Source organism: Electrona antarctica (genome assembly GCF_951216825.1).
Source record: "Electrona antarctica genome assembly, chromosome: 2".
Lineage (NCBI taxonomy): Eukaryota > Metazoa > Chordata > Actinopteri > Myctophiformes > Myctophidae > Electrona > Electrona antarctica.
In genome coordinates, this window is record NC_136807.1 from 32,229,332 (window position 1) to 32,245,308 (window position 15,977).

The 15,977-nt window shown below is 41.8% G+C and overlaps 1 protein-coding gene across 2 annotated transcripts in view; it reads right to left on the minus strand.

Annotated features, from left to right (window-relative positions):
* spats2 (spermatogenesis associated serine rich 2) overlaps positions 1 to 15,977 on the minus strand; it is a 28,463-nt gene that overhangs the window by 7,694 nt on the left and 4,792 nt on the right. For both annotated transcript variants that reach the window (XM_079518480.1, XM_079518481.1), the window contains exons 3-9: positions 15,742 to 15,821; positions 10,017 to 10,125; positions 8,654 to 8,703; positions 7,352 to 7,577; positions 6,133 to 6,321; positions 5,589 to 5,724; positions 4,487 to 4,545 (exon numbers count right to left, since the gene is read on the minus strand). In XM_079518480.1, coding sequence (XP_079374606.1) covers positions 4,487 to 4,545; positions 5,589 to 5,724; positions 6,133 to 6,321; positions 7,352 to 7,577; positions 8,654 to 8,703; positions 10,017 to 10,125; positions 15,742 to 15,821 — 849 coding nt within the window. The remainder of the gene's footprint in view (positions 1 to 4,486; positions 4,546 to 5,588; positions 5,725 to 6,132; positions 6,322 to 7,351; positions 7,578 to 8,653; positions 8,704 to 10,016; positions 10,126 to 15,741; positions 15,822 to 15,977) is intronic.

Sequence of the window (15,977 nt, forward strand, 5' to 3'; positions counted from 1 at the left end):
CGAAATAATTAGCCTAAACACAAAGTTCCACTGCAGCAATTACACATACTATATCTCAACTCTGAAACAAAAATATTAGCATTTACCCATCAACATGAAGGCATAGAGCTAATCGGCATGTGGTTTAAATGTGCAATGCTAGTTTATGCTATTCAGTGAATGGACTGCATCTTTCTAATCTTGCAGACCCTTCATTATCCCTTTACAACGTACTTCACATTCACCTGTTTATACACACACACATTCACATTTTGATGGTAGAGGAAGCAGGGCACCAACCTGCTCATCGGAAGCAATTGGGGGTTCAGTGTCTTGCTGAAGGACACTTTGACGCAGCCAGGAGGAGTCGAGGATCGAACTTGGAACCTTTGGATTCCAAGACGGCCCGTCTACCTCCTGAGCCACTGCCGCCCAATACCGTTGCCTTCCCACCTTTGCACAAGTGGTTTATGATAACGTCATAAAATATGACAACATGAAAGTTTCGTTTAAAAAAAAACGTGAATAGAAAGCTTAAAAAGGCGATCTAATAACAGCATGGCCTTCATCAGTACTGTGATGTCAGGATTTTATGACCTCTAGATTATTACAGTGTGATTACAGAGTGATTTTTGGCAACACCTGCTAGCTACGACATGGCCATTACAGCATCTGTTCACAGCTGTGTTTGCTGCTGGCTTAAATTAAAAAAAATGTAAGAAAGAAAAAAAAGACATCCCATGTTTCCAAGGCACATCCCATGAATGCCTGCATTTTGGCAGGAGGAGTCTAGGGGCAGATACTGGTATAAAAAGTTACACCGTATGGTTTTAAATTAACTGAGGACTTTACGGTGTAGGATAATGGGTCTGACAGAAATATATCAGCCTGAGCCATTATTTGGTATTTGCTATGGTTATGCAGCCAACTGGACATTGACAAACATTTTCAAAATCTCGCAACAGACCGCATTGAGTTTGGCAATTTTTGATTTTTTTTTTTTTTTTTTTAATAGGAGCTTAAGGGCTCAATTATATACGTCATATGATATGACTAAACCCATGCAGTAATACATAATTACCGCATAGGTTTGACACCGTTTGATTTTACACAACAGCGGCTCTGTGCACTGCTCTGGAGTGTTGCCATGTCCGTTTATTATAAGTGACTTTGGGCTTCTTTTTCTGTAAAGTTGCTTGTAAATATTGGTAGTTGTGGTTGCTTTTCTTGTTTCTAAAGTGCTTATTTGGGCTTTTCTCCTAATGTTGTTTAAACCAGTGATCCTCACACAGCGACATTCCCATGTCAAGGACCCCCAGATTAATGCATTTGCCCAACTAAGGACACTAATCTAGTGTTTTTAACTGTTTCAATAAAATGTTTAAAAAATATTCCACAATTGTCACTTTTATCCAAGATTCCTTTTGAAAAGATCTACCAGCTCACAATGCATCACATTGCAACGTGTAACATTGTGAGTATTGTTGGTTTAAACATCTAGTCAAATAACATTCTGCACATCACATTCTATACATTCATTAAAACTATGAACTCTTGACTGCAGGGGGGTATATATTTATAATAATTATAACAATGTGCAAGAAAATATTTAAAAAGAAGGAAGAACTTTATATTTGTGGACAATCAAAATATGTTGGAAATTTTAATGTGGTGTCATAAAATTAATCTTGATATGGCTCACTATCTAGAAAATAGAAACATGGCACAAATAAAAACATGGCAACATGGCAATTTAAAATAGGTTGCAGACACCTGTTATAGGCACTTCTTTTGGGATTATTTTTATAGACCTATTTACTTGTTTCTATGAGACATGGCTCACCTGCTGTTGCAACAGAGGGGCGGCTTTCTGTTAAAACGTTGAGATTGGAAACGGTCATATTTCGCTAATTTCTCAACCTTTTAAAAAAATTAAAACATCTCCATAATCCCTGGGAAGTTTGCTTTCATACGCTGCATCACACCCGATTCAATTCTTCTTCAATAAAATGCTACAAGCGAAGACCATAACATCGGGGCCGCAGCATTACGCATGGCGCACGTAGTAGGTGCCGGTGGCATTTCAACTCATTCCTTCGTCGTGACTCGAATGAAATAAAATAAACGTTATTTTACTGGTGTTTTTCAATAGAAACAAATAAAAAGAGGGTGTGTGCAACAGTGCATGCATGCGTGCAGCAATATCTGTCCTGAGTGTCGGGATGTAGTGGTATGGTCTCACATAAAAATGTTGAGATTTAAAACGGCCATGATTCAGTGATTTCTCAACCTTTTTTTTTTTTTTAAGTTTGCTTTCATTCGCTGTATGATACATTATGCTATTCTCATCGAGTCAAACATAGCAAGCGAAGACCATAACATCGGGGATCCCCCGATGGCATGCCATTACGCACTGCAGTGACTGCAGGTGAAGCTTATTCTTACATGAATCGAATGAAATAAAATACAGCTGTTTTTCCATAGAAACAAATAAGAGTGTGTGTGCAACAGTGCATATACATCATGTATGATGTATATGCACGGATGTCGGATTGCCGTCTTGTCTTTCATAAAAATGTTGAGATTTAGGATGTCCATAATTCTCTCATTTCTCAACCATTTTTTTAAATGTAAAAATCTCCATATACCTTAGGAATCTTGCTTTCATTCGCTGTATGGTACATGGTTCTATTATTATCGAATTAAACAATATCAAGCGAACTTGTATGTTCGGGGGTTAGACGATTCTGGGAACATTATACGCATGGATTGCCAGCCTATGCTGCGTATCTACTCGCAGTTCCATTCCGATCTGAAAAGGTAGGTAGGTGCCATTTCAAAGGCTTAGTTATTCATTTATGAATCAAATGAACTAGAATAAAGATTTTTACAGCTGTTTTTCATGCTTAGAACAGAAACAAATTAAGTGATGTGCGTATATCTCCCTCCCTTGTATGCCTATGGCTGCGCCGCTGTAATGACTTTCCAAGTAACACTGCAAGTTACTTAACAAAATAGAGACATAGCAGGCCTACAAGCTATGCACATCATGGCTGTGACGGTTTGTGGATCTGTTCTTTTGAGGCATAAAGGTGACAGCATGCAGTGAAATAGGAATAATTAACCCAAATGTGACAAAGTCATGTCATGTCTATGGTGCCTGCCTGCAGAAATGTAATACCACTCGCACGCTATTAAAGCAAAGGGCGCATATCGTATGTGAGATCAGCTGACTGTTAAAGTGAATGGTACGGCCATGCTGAATGGGTGGATGGCGGCGACGCCTTAAACACTCCCATGACTAATTCAAGGCCGTTTTGCGCATGCCACGGGTATCGGAAAGCGCAATGCCTATAATTGCAATATGACATTGGCCACGCCTCCATCTCTTAAAATCTGTAATATTATATGTCATATCAGACGTGTATAATTGAGCCCTAGGTGTTTAAATCAAAATGTAATAAGATTTTGTACAAAATATCAATCAAATCATCTGAAATCTAGGTCCAGAACTCTCCAAATTCAGGATCGGCATTGGACCCAAACATTTGGCTTCTATTCATTCTGAACATTATTTGACCACAGGAGGACAAACGGATAAAACACACGTCAACTTTTCTGATTGTGCGTTTGTGTGGACGACAACACCAAGCAGGGAAACGGCCACACTGACACAGATCTACAACAGAGGAAGAGATTAGTGGGAAGAAGCAGCCTGGTAAATTTGGAGGAATGTGGGGTTTTGTAATGTCAAAGCAGGTAGTGGAGCACCCCCCCCCCCCCCCCCTTCCCCAACCACCAGTCCCTGAACACACCTCACACAAAGGCAGCATTGAGGTTCCCCCGACACCCGACACTATTCACCCAGAACGCACAACAACCCTACACTGCAGAGGACACAAGAACCCACAATGGCCTACTTCTGGAAATATGCACTCTTGCTCTGTCATGTTACACACACACACACACACACACACACACACACACAGCTATACTCATGTGGACATCAACATTTTAGGACAGCAATTTTAGGAATGCCATGTTTACCTTTTTTGTCGTCACACGCTGACAATTGTCGCTCTACAAGCTCATCACAAGTTGTGAGTTTGTAGATCAGCTATTGTCGGCATGAATTGGCAAAACGTCAACCCTAATGTAATATTTTTTAACCATTAGTTTATTTTGGACCAGGAAAATTTACCTCGCATGTCTATTTTTCAAATCTCACACACACACACTCTCTAGGTATAGAAAGGCCCTGAGGGCACCGCTTACATATTTGCAGATGGCTTGTTTTAGCTGTTTGACAACGTCTTACAGTAACTGTGCTCAGATTCAGCAAACAGCAACTCTGATTGTAATAGTTGTGACGTTTCTAACATTTCCTCAACGTGTCGGGTGTTGGGGCCCACAGGCATGGTGTGGCGTGTACGTGCATGTATATAATATACGTCAGTCACACAGCATTTGAGTTGAGAGCAAATACTTCAAAGAGCGATGTACTCACTGGCCTCCGCTTTGACTTTGTCCAGTTCTGCCAACAGGTTTACTTCTCTGTCCATTAAACTGGGGAGAGAGAGAAGGGGGGGATTTTTTACTTTCCAAGGATAAGACAGATTTTGCACTTGCAGTCAGACTGGATCCCAGATATATATTAACCACTTGAACCCTGGCTTCCCTGTTCTGCGGCAAACATTGAACAAAAATAGCTGTTCTACAAGCTTGTAGATCTGCTAATTTTGACAAAGAGACTTGGTGTAGAGGGGGAAAAGGAACAGACTTAGAGCCCTGGGGGATACTGGTCAAATTCATGGTATAAGTGGTTGGCATTTCAGAATAAGATGCCAACCACTTGAACAGTGAGATGGTTTCACTTAATGAGCAGGTTATACGTGATACACCGACTTTCATTCCACGCAGTAAAACTCTAACCATAGGGCGGGTTCTACTGTTTCATAAGACATGCAACACAACACGCATAATGTTGTCATGTTGAGCAAAGGTAAGCAAAATGCACTTTGATTCACTGATGGACATTGGAACCTTTAAAACCACTTTTCCCAGACTGCTTAGGTAAACTAAACAGACGAGTACAAACACTATGGAACACGGAGGAGATAATATGAGAGGAACAACCCAGGTCATGTCAGCCCCAGAGTCTGATAGCCTGTCAATCACCAGCAACAGATTAGTCCGAGTCCCTGCTGACCCATACAATTGGTCATGTGGGAGGGTGCAGGCCACCGTTTCCACTCATGGGGTCCGGGGACCACCAGTGGTCCAAATGGACCCTTATGGGTCTGTAACTCCAAGTGTACTATAGAACCGAACCTGGCTGTTAGGTGATCGACAGATTATGGGGTGATCGACAGATTGTCGGGGGATTGCTGGACTTGTAGGTGATTGACAGACTACCGGGTTCTCGACACACTATAAGGTGATAGACAGACAATTAGGGGATTGTCAGACTATGAAAAGATTGATTGACTAACAGGTGATTGACAAATAGGTGTCCAACAGAATATTATGCGATTAACTGAATTTGACACACGATGAGGTAATTAATGACACACTAAGCGTTTGGAGCGTTTGGAAAAGGAGAAATTTACCAGTTCTGCAGTTCCGCAAACGTCAGCTTCATCCTCTTGATGGAGGTGTCCATCTCCTCTTTAACCACCATCCTGTAGCGAGTTAATGAGACGGCACATCTCTGCAGGTCCTTCACAGAGCGGTCGATGTTGGACGCTGAGGAGGCAAAGAAACCACAAACTTCATGACTAAACACTGACAGTTCCGAGTTAACCACACAAAATACTGCACATCACAGCTCCCCAATTCTGGGCATGTCATAGTAAGTCAATATTTCGATGAAGATGGGCTGTGTTGTGAGGTGTAGAGTGAAAAAAGGTAAGCACATAATATAGTACTAGAGCCCAGAGATATATTTTATAGCAAATAAAACGTGTATTTTACACAACGGGTTCAACAACCATCTTTGTTTTTGAATAGCAAAAGTATATAATTTATTTTTTACTAAAATGTAGGCCATGTGCAGACATGGTAAACCTAGTCAATGAGGAGACGCATAGTCTTTGACATAGTCTTAGAGAGAGCTCTCCAATGCTATGGACCAGAGCAGGACGGGCATCTCACCCATCTTCTTATTTCCAGATGTTGTGTGTTGGCTGCTGTCAGTAGTGAGCAAAGAGGAGGAGGAGGAGTTGGAGCCTGCTCTGTGTCTGTTCTTGCCACCTCCTCTGGAACCCTGGTGATTTCTCCCTCCTTGGGGAGCGGTGGAGGTCGGGGGGGCGATGCTGCTGCTGGGACTTTTTGCCTCTGCAGCTGCAAGGAAGACCCACGACAATAGAACATTTAGCATGCAAACTGTACGTTCATCTAAAGTATCAGGATCAGCTGTTGTACGAGTATAAATTAAGCCTTGTATGACGTTTGCGACACCATTGTGTGAACATTTAATTAAGCTTCACCCCCATTAAAAGCAATATTCTTTAAGAAAAAAACAAAAAACCTTTGCACGAAGAAATCAGGGGAAGCAAAATCAGATTAAGAGACGTTTTGTTTGCCCAATTTTTGGATTTATACGAATACAGGCATGTTTCAAGAGAATCTCATATATAGTACGCTTCAGTGACATAACCTAATTGTAGGAGCTATTAATGTATGTTTTGTTGTTGGCATGTTATTATACGATAGACACTTGCTGGCGGGCATTACATACACACAGCATAGGTTGTCTACACAGGGAGCACAGGTGCACCAATTAGTGTGGGCAAAGGCAGAGGGGAGCACACACTGTTCTTACCAGATGCCAAACAAAGACGGACAGAAACTGAGAATCAAGAAGAAACCAAGAGAGAAAAACTACAAAGGTTTTCTGGTACAGTACGTTACTTTTTGTTGTGGTCAGGCAGAAACCTTGTATCTCCATATTCTAACTTTGTCGTTTTGTTGTAATTTAACACCCTACTTGATGCTACTAACTACAATGTCACACAAAAGCATCAAAAGCAGCAGATCCACAAGCTTCTTTTGAGCTTGTCAATCTGCTACTTATACAACTTTTTTATTTGAATCCTGAACAGTTTAACATGAGGTTTCTCCCCGACAGACGTTTTGCTGTATAGGCTAAAAGCACAGTGCTTCAATAAATTGAAACAACTGCGGGAATATCGATTGGTCATTCTTGTTTGCATCTGTGTAGGATCACTCGCTTTACGGTGGCAAGCAAGGAAAGGGATATTGGATTTAGTTGCCTAATTATCCAAAATAATTGGGATATTAATATTGATACAAAGACAAAATGTCATGCTCAAGCATGACGCTCAGACCCCCAGCGGGGAGGTATCATCACCTGTAGTTTCGGAAGTGGCGGGTTCAGAGTCCAGCTCGGCCGCGTCCAGAGAGACAGAGTCCAACTGTTCGCTCAGAGAGTCCAGTGACTCTCCGTCCAACACAGACTCTCCGTTTGCGTGGAAACCGTTCACCTCCTCCTCCTTTTCCTCTTCGGGCGGGGCCTCCTCTGGTGGGGGGGTGGGGGTGGGGTCCGCCTGGAGTTTGGGCTTCTTCTTCTTCTTAGGCTGAAATGGTAGGCATCAATGTCAAAAAATAAACTCAAACATCTTTGATTAAACACTTTGTTTTTTTGGGGGGGAGGGGCATCTATACCGCTGGTTTTCCATTCTGATCTGTCCTATCTCCTACATCCTAACTCCTACAGGAAGTTGATCGCCCATTTTGCTACTCGTGTCAAATATCTTATGCTTGCTCGAAGGACATACTGACTCAGACTGTACTGTAGGAAATAGGATTAGGAAGCATCACTGAGGTGGTAGGATGCAGGAAACCCAAGTGCTTGCTACCAGGAAGTCTTTCCAAGCTGAACAGCATGTGTGATGATGACCCGGCAATATTTCCACTACAAGGGAGGGGGCATATCACCTGTGTTGTTGTCATCAGACATGGCACTTCAGAGAAATATACGCCCCACTACTCAAGACTAATACGATGATGGAACCTTATGGTGATATAACTAAGAGTGTACAAATGGAACCAATTGCACCCATAAGCATCCATTTGGTTGTTCCATTTGTACTCTGTGGGAGTTAAAGCTCTATTATTTAATTTTTGTATGAATATTTTTTTTATTTTGTACGGTAAAGTATGTTAATAAAATATAACTTATACAATAGGGTGGCTGTATTTGGTTCCGCTGCTCTCCTATTGAGACATTCAGATCCTGTGTCTTAGCTTGGATATGAACTTTAACTATCCCGTTTCTGGTTTGACACGATTCAATTTCTCCTCAGTCTAATTTGCAGACAGGCTCTATTACAGTGTATATTGGGACCACAGAGATTTACAACAAAAGGTTATCAAATGGGGGTCTGTGGGCTAATGTACACAACATCAAAATGGGGGTCCTTGAAATTAAAAAGGTTGAGAATCACTGATCTATACCAACTGTTGGTTCAAAGTGTTGCCAAAACATAGGTTCAGCCATCCAAAGAAGACAGGACGGCACACAGATGACTTTAAACATGAAAAGAATGTCAAACAGTAGAACAATGGGAATTCCTAGATATATTCAATGTGGGTGAGATTCAACCACAGATCATAAATACATAAATAAAGAAATAGTTGGACGTTGCATTACCTTCTTTTTACCGGTAACATTCCATTCTTTCAGGATCTCAACTGCACTGCCTGGAGTAGAAAGGAAAACAAAGACCAACTCACTCAAAGACAGATTACATATTTGTAAGTGTGTTTCCAGGTTCTTGTACTTTTGTTGCACATGACGTAAAAGCTTGGGAAACCCTCTCTCACTATCCAATTAGCCCTGAGGTGTCTACTGTAACTGTGTAATCAAAGGAACAAACATAGTTGTGACGGAGGCAGGCATCATTCTTGCTCTAAAATTAACCTACCGACACTGAACCAACACTTCATTGTATTGTATCCGACCAGTGACGCAAGCCACAGCAACTATGAACGAAGGCATGCGTGTCCGAGAGCTGCAGTAATAACAGACTGTGTGGTGACAATGCAGGTCTGACTGCACCGCTGCACTCCGTAAGAGAATTCTGCTAAATGTGTTTCTGGAAGAAGTCCAATGAGGTAGATCGCACCAATGCAAGAGAATGTCAAATCGTGTTTAAACCACAATGAACCACTCAACACAAAACCTATGCTTCGTTGAACGGGTTCCCCCGGGGCTCCATCCTTGGCCCCCTCCCACCCCCCACACACACACACACATCAAAATCTCTTCAACGAAAACAGCCGACCTACAAGATCACAAAGTTGCAAGCTTGTGGATCATTATTTGCATTGAATGCTCTTAGATTTGTGAAAGTTCACCTATTATGACAGGCCTAGAATAAGGACGCTAGCGTTGAAGTGGTTAAACTTTGTTCCATTGGGTTAACTTATGACCCCTGGGTAGTTACCTAGCAGTTGTTACCTTAGGGTAGTTACCTTGCTATTATGTAGCAAGGGGTGGAGGGGGGGGGGGGGGACCACTGTTGAGAACCACTGTTGTATGCAACATTTGGGCAAGGATTCAGCCTGATAACCCCATTGACTTCCATTGTAGGCACTGATTGGTTTAGCGGTTTGCGAGATTAGCGACTGATAGACAGAGATACTGTACATCTCACGGAGCCGCAACATAAGAGGATGCGAGGTGATTTACCTACATATCTTTGCTGTGTTTTTATTATGATTTAAAAATATATATATGAAAAGGTACTAGTGACAATAGCATTGCGACGTGTTGTGAGCTTGTAGATCGGCTATTTTCACTACTTCACTCGTGTATGATGTCGTGGGGCATTAATTTACAAAAAGAAAACATTAAAAGTTGTAAGAAACATGGAGATGCAAGGTTTCTGCCATACAGCAACGATATACAGTTTAAACATGAGATACTGCTTCCACAGCTAGCGCGACAATCTTTGGTTTGTGCTTTGTAGGACAATCAGTCAAACCTTCAGGTCAGGTTGTGTCATCCATACCTTCTAAGAAAGCTTGGACAGCTTTGTCAACGCTGTTCTCAAAATGCTGCAACACCAGGACGATCTCATTGTTGCTTTTGTTGGGAACGACGGCCCTGACAGCGCTGATCTGTAACAAACAAATAAACAAATCAAAAGTAAGAGGAACAGGTTCAGCATCAATATCACAGCTACAGAATCATCTCAAATTACACTGTAAAACTTCCACTTTATGAAAGAATTATGCAGTAAACCAATACTATCTTTTCCTTACCTATACAATACATACAGTACACATGTGTGTACGCGTGCGTGCCAGTGTTGTGCATGTATGCACCTAGTCACAAAAACTGAATGTTCAGAGAGTTGAAAGCCAGGTGTCATCACGATATGAGACAACTTAGATTTTCATTTGTTAAATATTGTGTTATTTTAAATGACAGGACATGACAAAAGAAAGGAAAAAGCCTACAAAACGAGTTTCGATTTAAATGTTTTCGAACCATGTATGGTTCAATGAGTACTCTAGTTTGGACCCCTAGGATTATCTTCCATATACAAGGTACAGCATACAGAAACCCTTTTTAATGAAAATGTGATACCATGCAAATATCTGACATGTGGGACAATTTATGAGCGCTACCGAGATCCCAGAGGTAGATTTATGACAAACTGGAATTAGCCAACGTTACGTTTAATTTATACTCTGAAGGTGCCGCTCGCCAACATAAACACATCTGTCCTTTTTGGCAAGCGACACCACCGTACTGCACTGTAAAATCCTCAGCATTCATTTAACTCCAGAGATAGTCTAGGACCTGGCTAAAACATGCATGCACTTCATTTAGCACAGAATATCTCAACTGTTCTTGGCTAATATGAGTGTGAGAAATGCTCTATCCGGGGCAAAATACCTGAAAATGACCACGCCCTTATTTAAATTACAGCTACTTTAAACATCTTCTAAACCATTGGAGCTGCAGATGTTCTGAGGTGCTCAAAATGTTGGGCACACAGCGGCCATCTTGCCATTAGAGTTGCTATAAGCAATAATATGTCAAAAATGTAATTACTTTTTTTTCTCGTATTCAGACAGCCAGCAATGGAATGAACGCTCCCAAACTAAATTTAGTCTCTGTGACACCTCTAGGGGCCACAAGATGAGGAATAATGCATTGGCTTGGCCTGTCTACTTCCTGATTGGTTAGTCATTTGTCGTCAGGAACTTTTTTACCAATGACAAAGCTTCTACGAAAATCTTTGAATACAGACTGCGGCCCCTAGAGGTGTCACAGAGACCGTGACATCACCTGGGAGCGTTTAGCCCATTGCTGGCTGTCTGAATACTACAAAATGAATAAATAAAAGTAAAAGTCATTAAAATGTTGACATTTTATTGCTTATAGCAACTTTAAGTTAATGCGGGTGGCAACTAGACACCATTTGCCATTGACAGCCCATACATCCAAACAGACAGTCCTATCTAATTGTATTAAATTACATCAAACTCACATTGCAACTGTACGAAAAGCTTGAATTATCCTCTATCTGCAGAAGATAATTCCTTGCAGGTGATTTTCGTATTGGAGTTTGGAAGCGCTCATTGGAAATCACTCAACGGCCCTGCATACCACACGTTTTGAATTGGAAATCACTCAACGGCCCTGCATACCACACGTTTTGAATCACTCAACGGCCCTGCATACCACACGTTTTGAATTGGAAATCACTCAACGGCCCTGCATACCACACGTTTTGAATCACTCAACGGCCCTGCATACCACACGTTTTGAATTGGAAATCACTCAACGGCCCTGCATACCACACGTTTTGAATCACTCAACGGCCCTGCATACCACACGTTTTGAATCACTCAACGGCCCTGCATACCACCAGGGCTTGACGCTTAGCATTTTTCCAAGTAGCACGTGTGCTACTAAGTTGAAAAATCTAGTAGCACACAAATTATTTTAGGAGCATGATGAAAAGTTAGCAAATAATGTGTTTTGAGGGGCGCTAGCCCCTCCTATACAGCTTTAGTCCCCACACGTCTCAATATTTGCCATTGACAATGAACGGAGAAATTAGGTCAAAATTCAGCTAAATATGACATACATTAAACATTAAATTAAATGAGATGATTCATGATGATGTATGATGATAAGAGTGCCCCTCACTTCACACAGGTGTGAGTTTTCTTTAATAAAGTGATGTGAGGCAGGGGCGGGCAATATGGCAAAATATTATATCACAATATCTTTTCAGAAATGATCACAATATTGATATTCATCTGGATTTGTTGTTGTTGTTGGAGTGGTGCAAACCACTCCAACAACTGGCTTTGTACCCGTGTTTGTTCGTACCAAAAAAACGAGCATGGTTACTATGGTCACTGACATTACGTCAGACCACAGCTGATCAGGCTATATAAGACCTTGCACCACTCGGTTCACACGGGTGTGATTTTTATATAATCTATAGCCTAATCAATTTGTTTTTATGCTGATAGACTTAGTTTTTTATGCAGATGGATGGATGGATGGATAGATAATCATCAATTAATTTCATGTTGCTCATGGACAGACAGACAGTCCGTTTGTATCCTGCTGTTCTATCATGTGAGTGTGATATTCAGTGCAGAGGCTACTCGATGGTGAATTAGTATTGTAACATTCTCCTTGGCTTTGACTGCTTCAGTTCAGACAAAACAATTCGTACATATACACCTCGGCGAGGTGGTGGGGGGATCTTTGCCTTTTTTCCGTTGCTCGTTATGCAGGCCACTGACTAATATGTATCCAGCGGCAGCCAGGTGACAGGTCGGTCATTCGTATTGCGCTGACCAGCCTGCGCACACACTTTTGTAAGCGAGGTGCTAAGCAAGGGTTGTTTTGGTTATCAATCAATCCGTCCACTCCATGTGCGTGCGCACGTGCACTCACGCTGTTTCACCCACGTTTGGTAAAAGTTATATCGAGTGATGTTTGAACATTCCAAACTTTCCAAATAAGTTTAGTATTCAACGTGTCGGGGTCCAAGCAACTCCTTCTATGCTATCATGCTATCCTGCTGCGTTCGCTACTGACAGGGAAGAGAACTGAGCAGCCAGCAACACAGGGAGGGGGGGGGCGGTGGGAGCAAAGGGGACAGATCTTCAAATGAACGCTGCATTGAGCCTCGACACGTTGTTAGCTTGTAGATCTGCTCTTTTTGGCGAACGACACCGCCGTACTAAGAAATATAAATTTAGGTATAGAACCACGACTATAGAATGTGCACTTGCCTTGTCTTTATCACGATTGAATGGTCAAATTATGTAGTCGCACCGGTGCTACAAATTGAAATTTACAACTCGCACGGTGCTATTTTTAGTAGCATATGCGAGTACCTAGTCGCACTGTCGAGCCCTGCATACCACACGTTTTGAATTTGCACATCATGTAGGAGGCAGCAGGATGTTGCTTTACTGAAAGGGAGCGCTTCCAAACTCCAACACTTGAAAAAGAATCGCCTGCAAGGAACTTCTTGACAGAAAGTAGCTCATAACATGTGTACAGTGGATTTTTATTAAACAAACACTTTGCAGGTACAGCTGTAATGTTGGTGACTTTGACGTCATTTAATATAATTGGATAGGACTTTGTTTGGATGTATGGGCTGTCAAGGCAAATTGCGGCTAGTTGCCACCCCGTCATTAACTTCTGTGCTGTGCATATGGTCTATTGAATATTTAAACGTGAGTATTCTGAACATTTTGAGCACCTCAGAACATCTGTAGCTCCAACAGTTTAGAACAGTGGTCCCTAAATTTTTGGCCGTGCACCCCGTTACTTCCTGACCTAGCTGACGCACCCCCAGCGCTCAGTCTCGTTGTATTTGGCCGAAAATATAACCATTTTTATTTGATTATGCCAAATAATCACAGAATGTCACTGCACTGAGAGACATGCAGCTGCTGTATACTCCTGCAGCTGCTCTATACATCTCCTTACAACAGTGGTTTACCGGATTTTGCCATTTGTGCTAAATACCATAAAACCGCCATTACCCTTTTCATGTCACACACCCCCTAGAGGGCGTTCGCGCACAAGGAGACGTGCACGCACATTCCATAAGATCCCATTAAAGTAGGATCTTCTTTGGCTATTATCTCTGAAACTACGAGCGCTGTCCGTGGTGATGATGATCCATAATTAATAAGGGCATGGTCATTTTCGGGTATTTTACCCCGGATAGAGAATTTGTCACAGTTCCAAGTCATTCCCTGGGGTCTAGGGATGTCGGGGGTTAACCGGCTAGCCGGTTAGCCGACCGTTAAGAAATATCCGAGTATGCTTATCAGCTTTACGGTTAATTTGCATAATAATAAATGCGTGTTCTGATCTTAAATCCCTTTTATTTTAGATTGTTTTTAGTAATAGTACAACATAAACATTACAGAGACTGTAGTTGTCACTGTACAATACTTTAAAACAGTTGTCATGTTGCACACATGCCTAAAATTGCTGTTATTTGCGCTGGCCAGCTTGTCACACTCCAGGCTGCATGAACAGCAGCGCTCGGGCGCTGTTTTCTGCCCCCCCAATGTCCCAAAGTTCTGTTGTACTTCAATGGCTAGTTGGCTACCGCTACAACGGTAGCTTTGCGGTAGTCAAAACTTAAGCGAGTGACAGCGAGACGAGATTAACACAACATGTCGACCGTATCAATGCAGAGACCTACTTGGCATTATTAAATCCATTATTAGAACGTTTACAGCCGCCGCCGCCGCTTCCTCCTCCCCACACTGGCACAAGTTAGCCATGTGCTATCGATGTTTGAGGGTTTTCTCGTTTCTCAATAATAAAAAAAGTCTTAGCCCATGCGTCCAGTGGCTTTATAGGTATAGGCTAATCAGATCTGGACTGGACTTATTTATGTTTTGGACTAGAACCGGCAGACCTCTGTACTGTAGACGCGCAGATGCATGCATGCAGATGCGATGCGATGTTTTGTTTTTTTTAATGTTTTTTTTTGTGGCTTTCGCCTTTATTTTATATATTTTATGGAGGGACAGTAGGCTGACACGAAATGGGGAGAGAGATGGGGGGAAGACATGCAGTAAAGGCTGTCGGGATCGGGAGTCGAACCCGCGGCACACTGCCAGACTGGATTACCAGCCAAGGTGCCTGGACCACTGAGCCATGGCCCAGGCCGCGATGCGTGTTTATTGATGATTAAGCCTACAACAATTTATTTATATTGTTAAATGTTGCTTTTCTGTTTGTCTTTTAAAAAGGAACATAAATAAATGTATACCATTCGTCTACCAACTTTAATTACGTAGCCTATACATGCATATTACATTTGGGTTAGCCTATTAAAAGAAAATGCATATCTTAGCCAGGTCCTAGGACCTAGACTAAGCTAACAACTGACATCCCAGACATTAGACAGACCAATCGATAGAGATTCTTAGGCTTTTTGTTTCTCAAATCTGATCTTAGACTGTCCACACTGTTATTTGCAAGGGATCAGATCGGATTTGTGTATTATGACATTGTTAAATTGTGTGCGCTAGATATTTGTGGTAACGTAAAGACGTGCGAGTAATGCTCAATTTACACTGTTGTATGACAGCGTCGCACACCGAAAATAGCCGATCTACAAACACAGCTTGTAGAAGGGCTACTTTTCTATTTAATTTCAAACCACCTAGGAATGTGCTTCAAATCTCCTTTGCAAAAATCTGTTTCCATATTATTACCTTCTCCTTCATGCTTTCAAACGTCCTCCCCTGGGACAGGACCATTTTTGAGTGAGTGTCGAACACCACCCCAGCAGTATCTGGGGAAAAGGACAGAAAGCGATGCTTTATTTTCTGTTTGGCTTCTGTTGGATTTGCAAACCACTGTGGTCCATTTGCAAAACAAAAGAGCTGTGTCAGCCATTAGTCCAAGATATGTTCTGGGCTGACGGTTTCCTGGATAGAATTGATTTCTA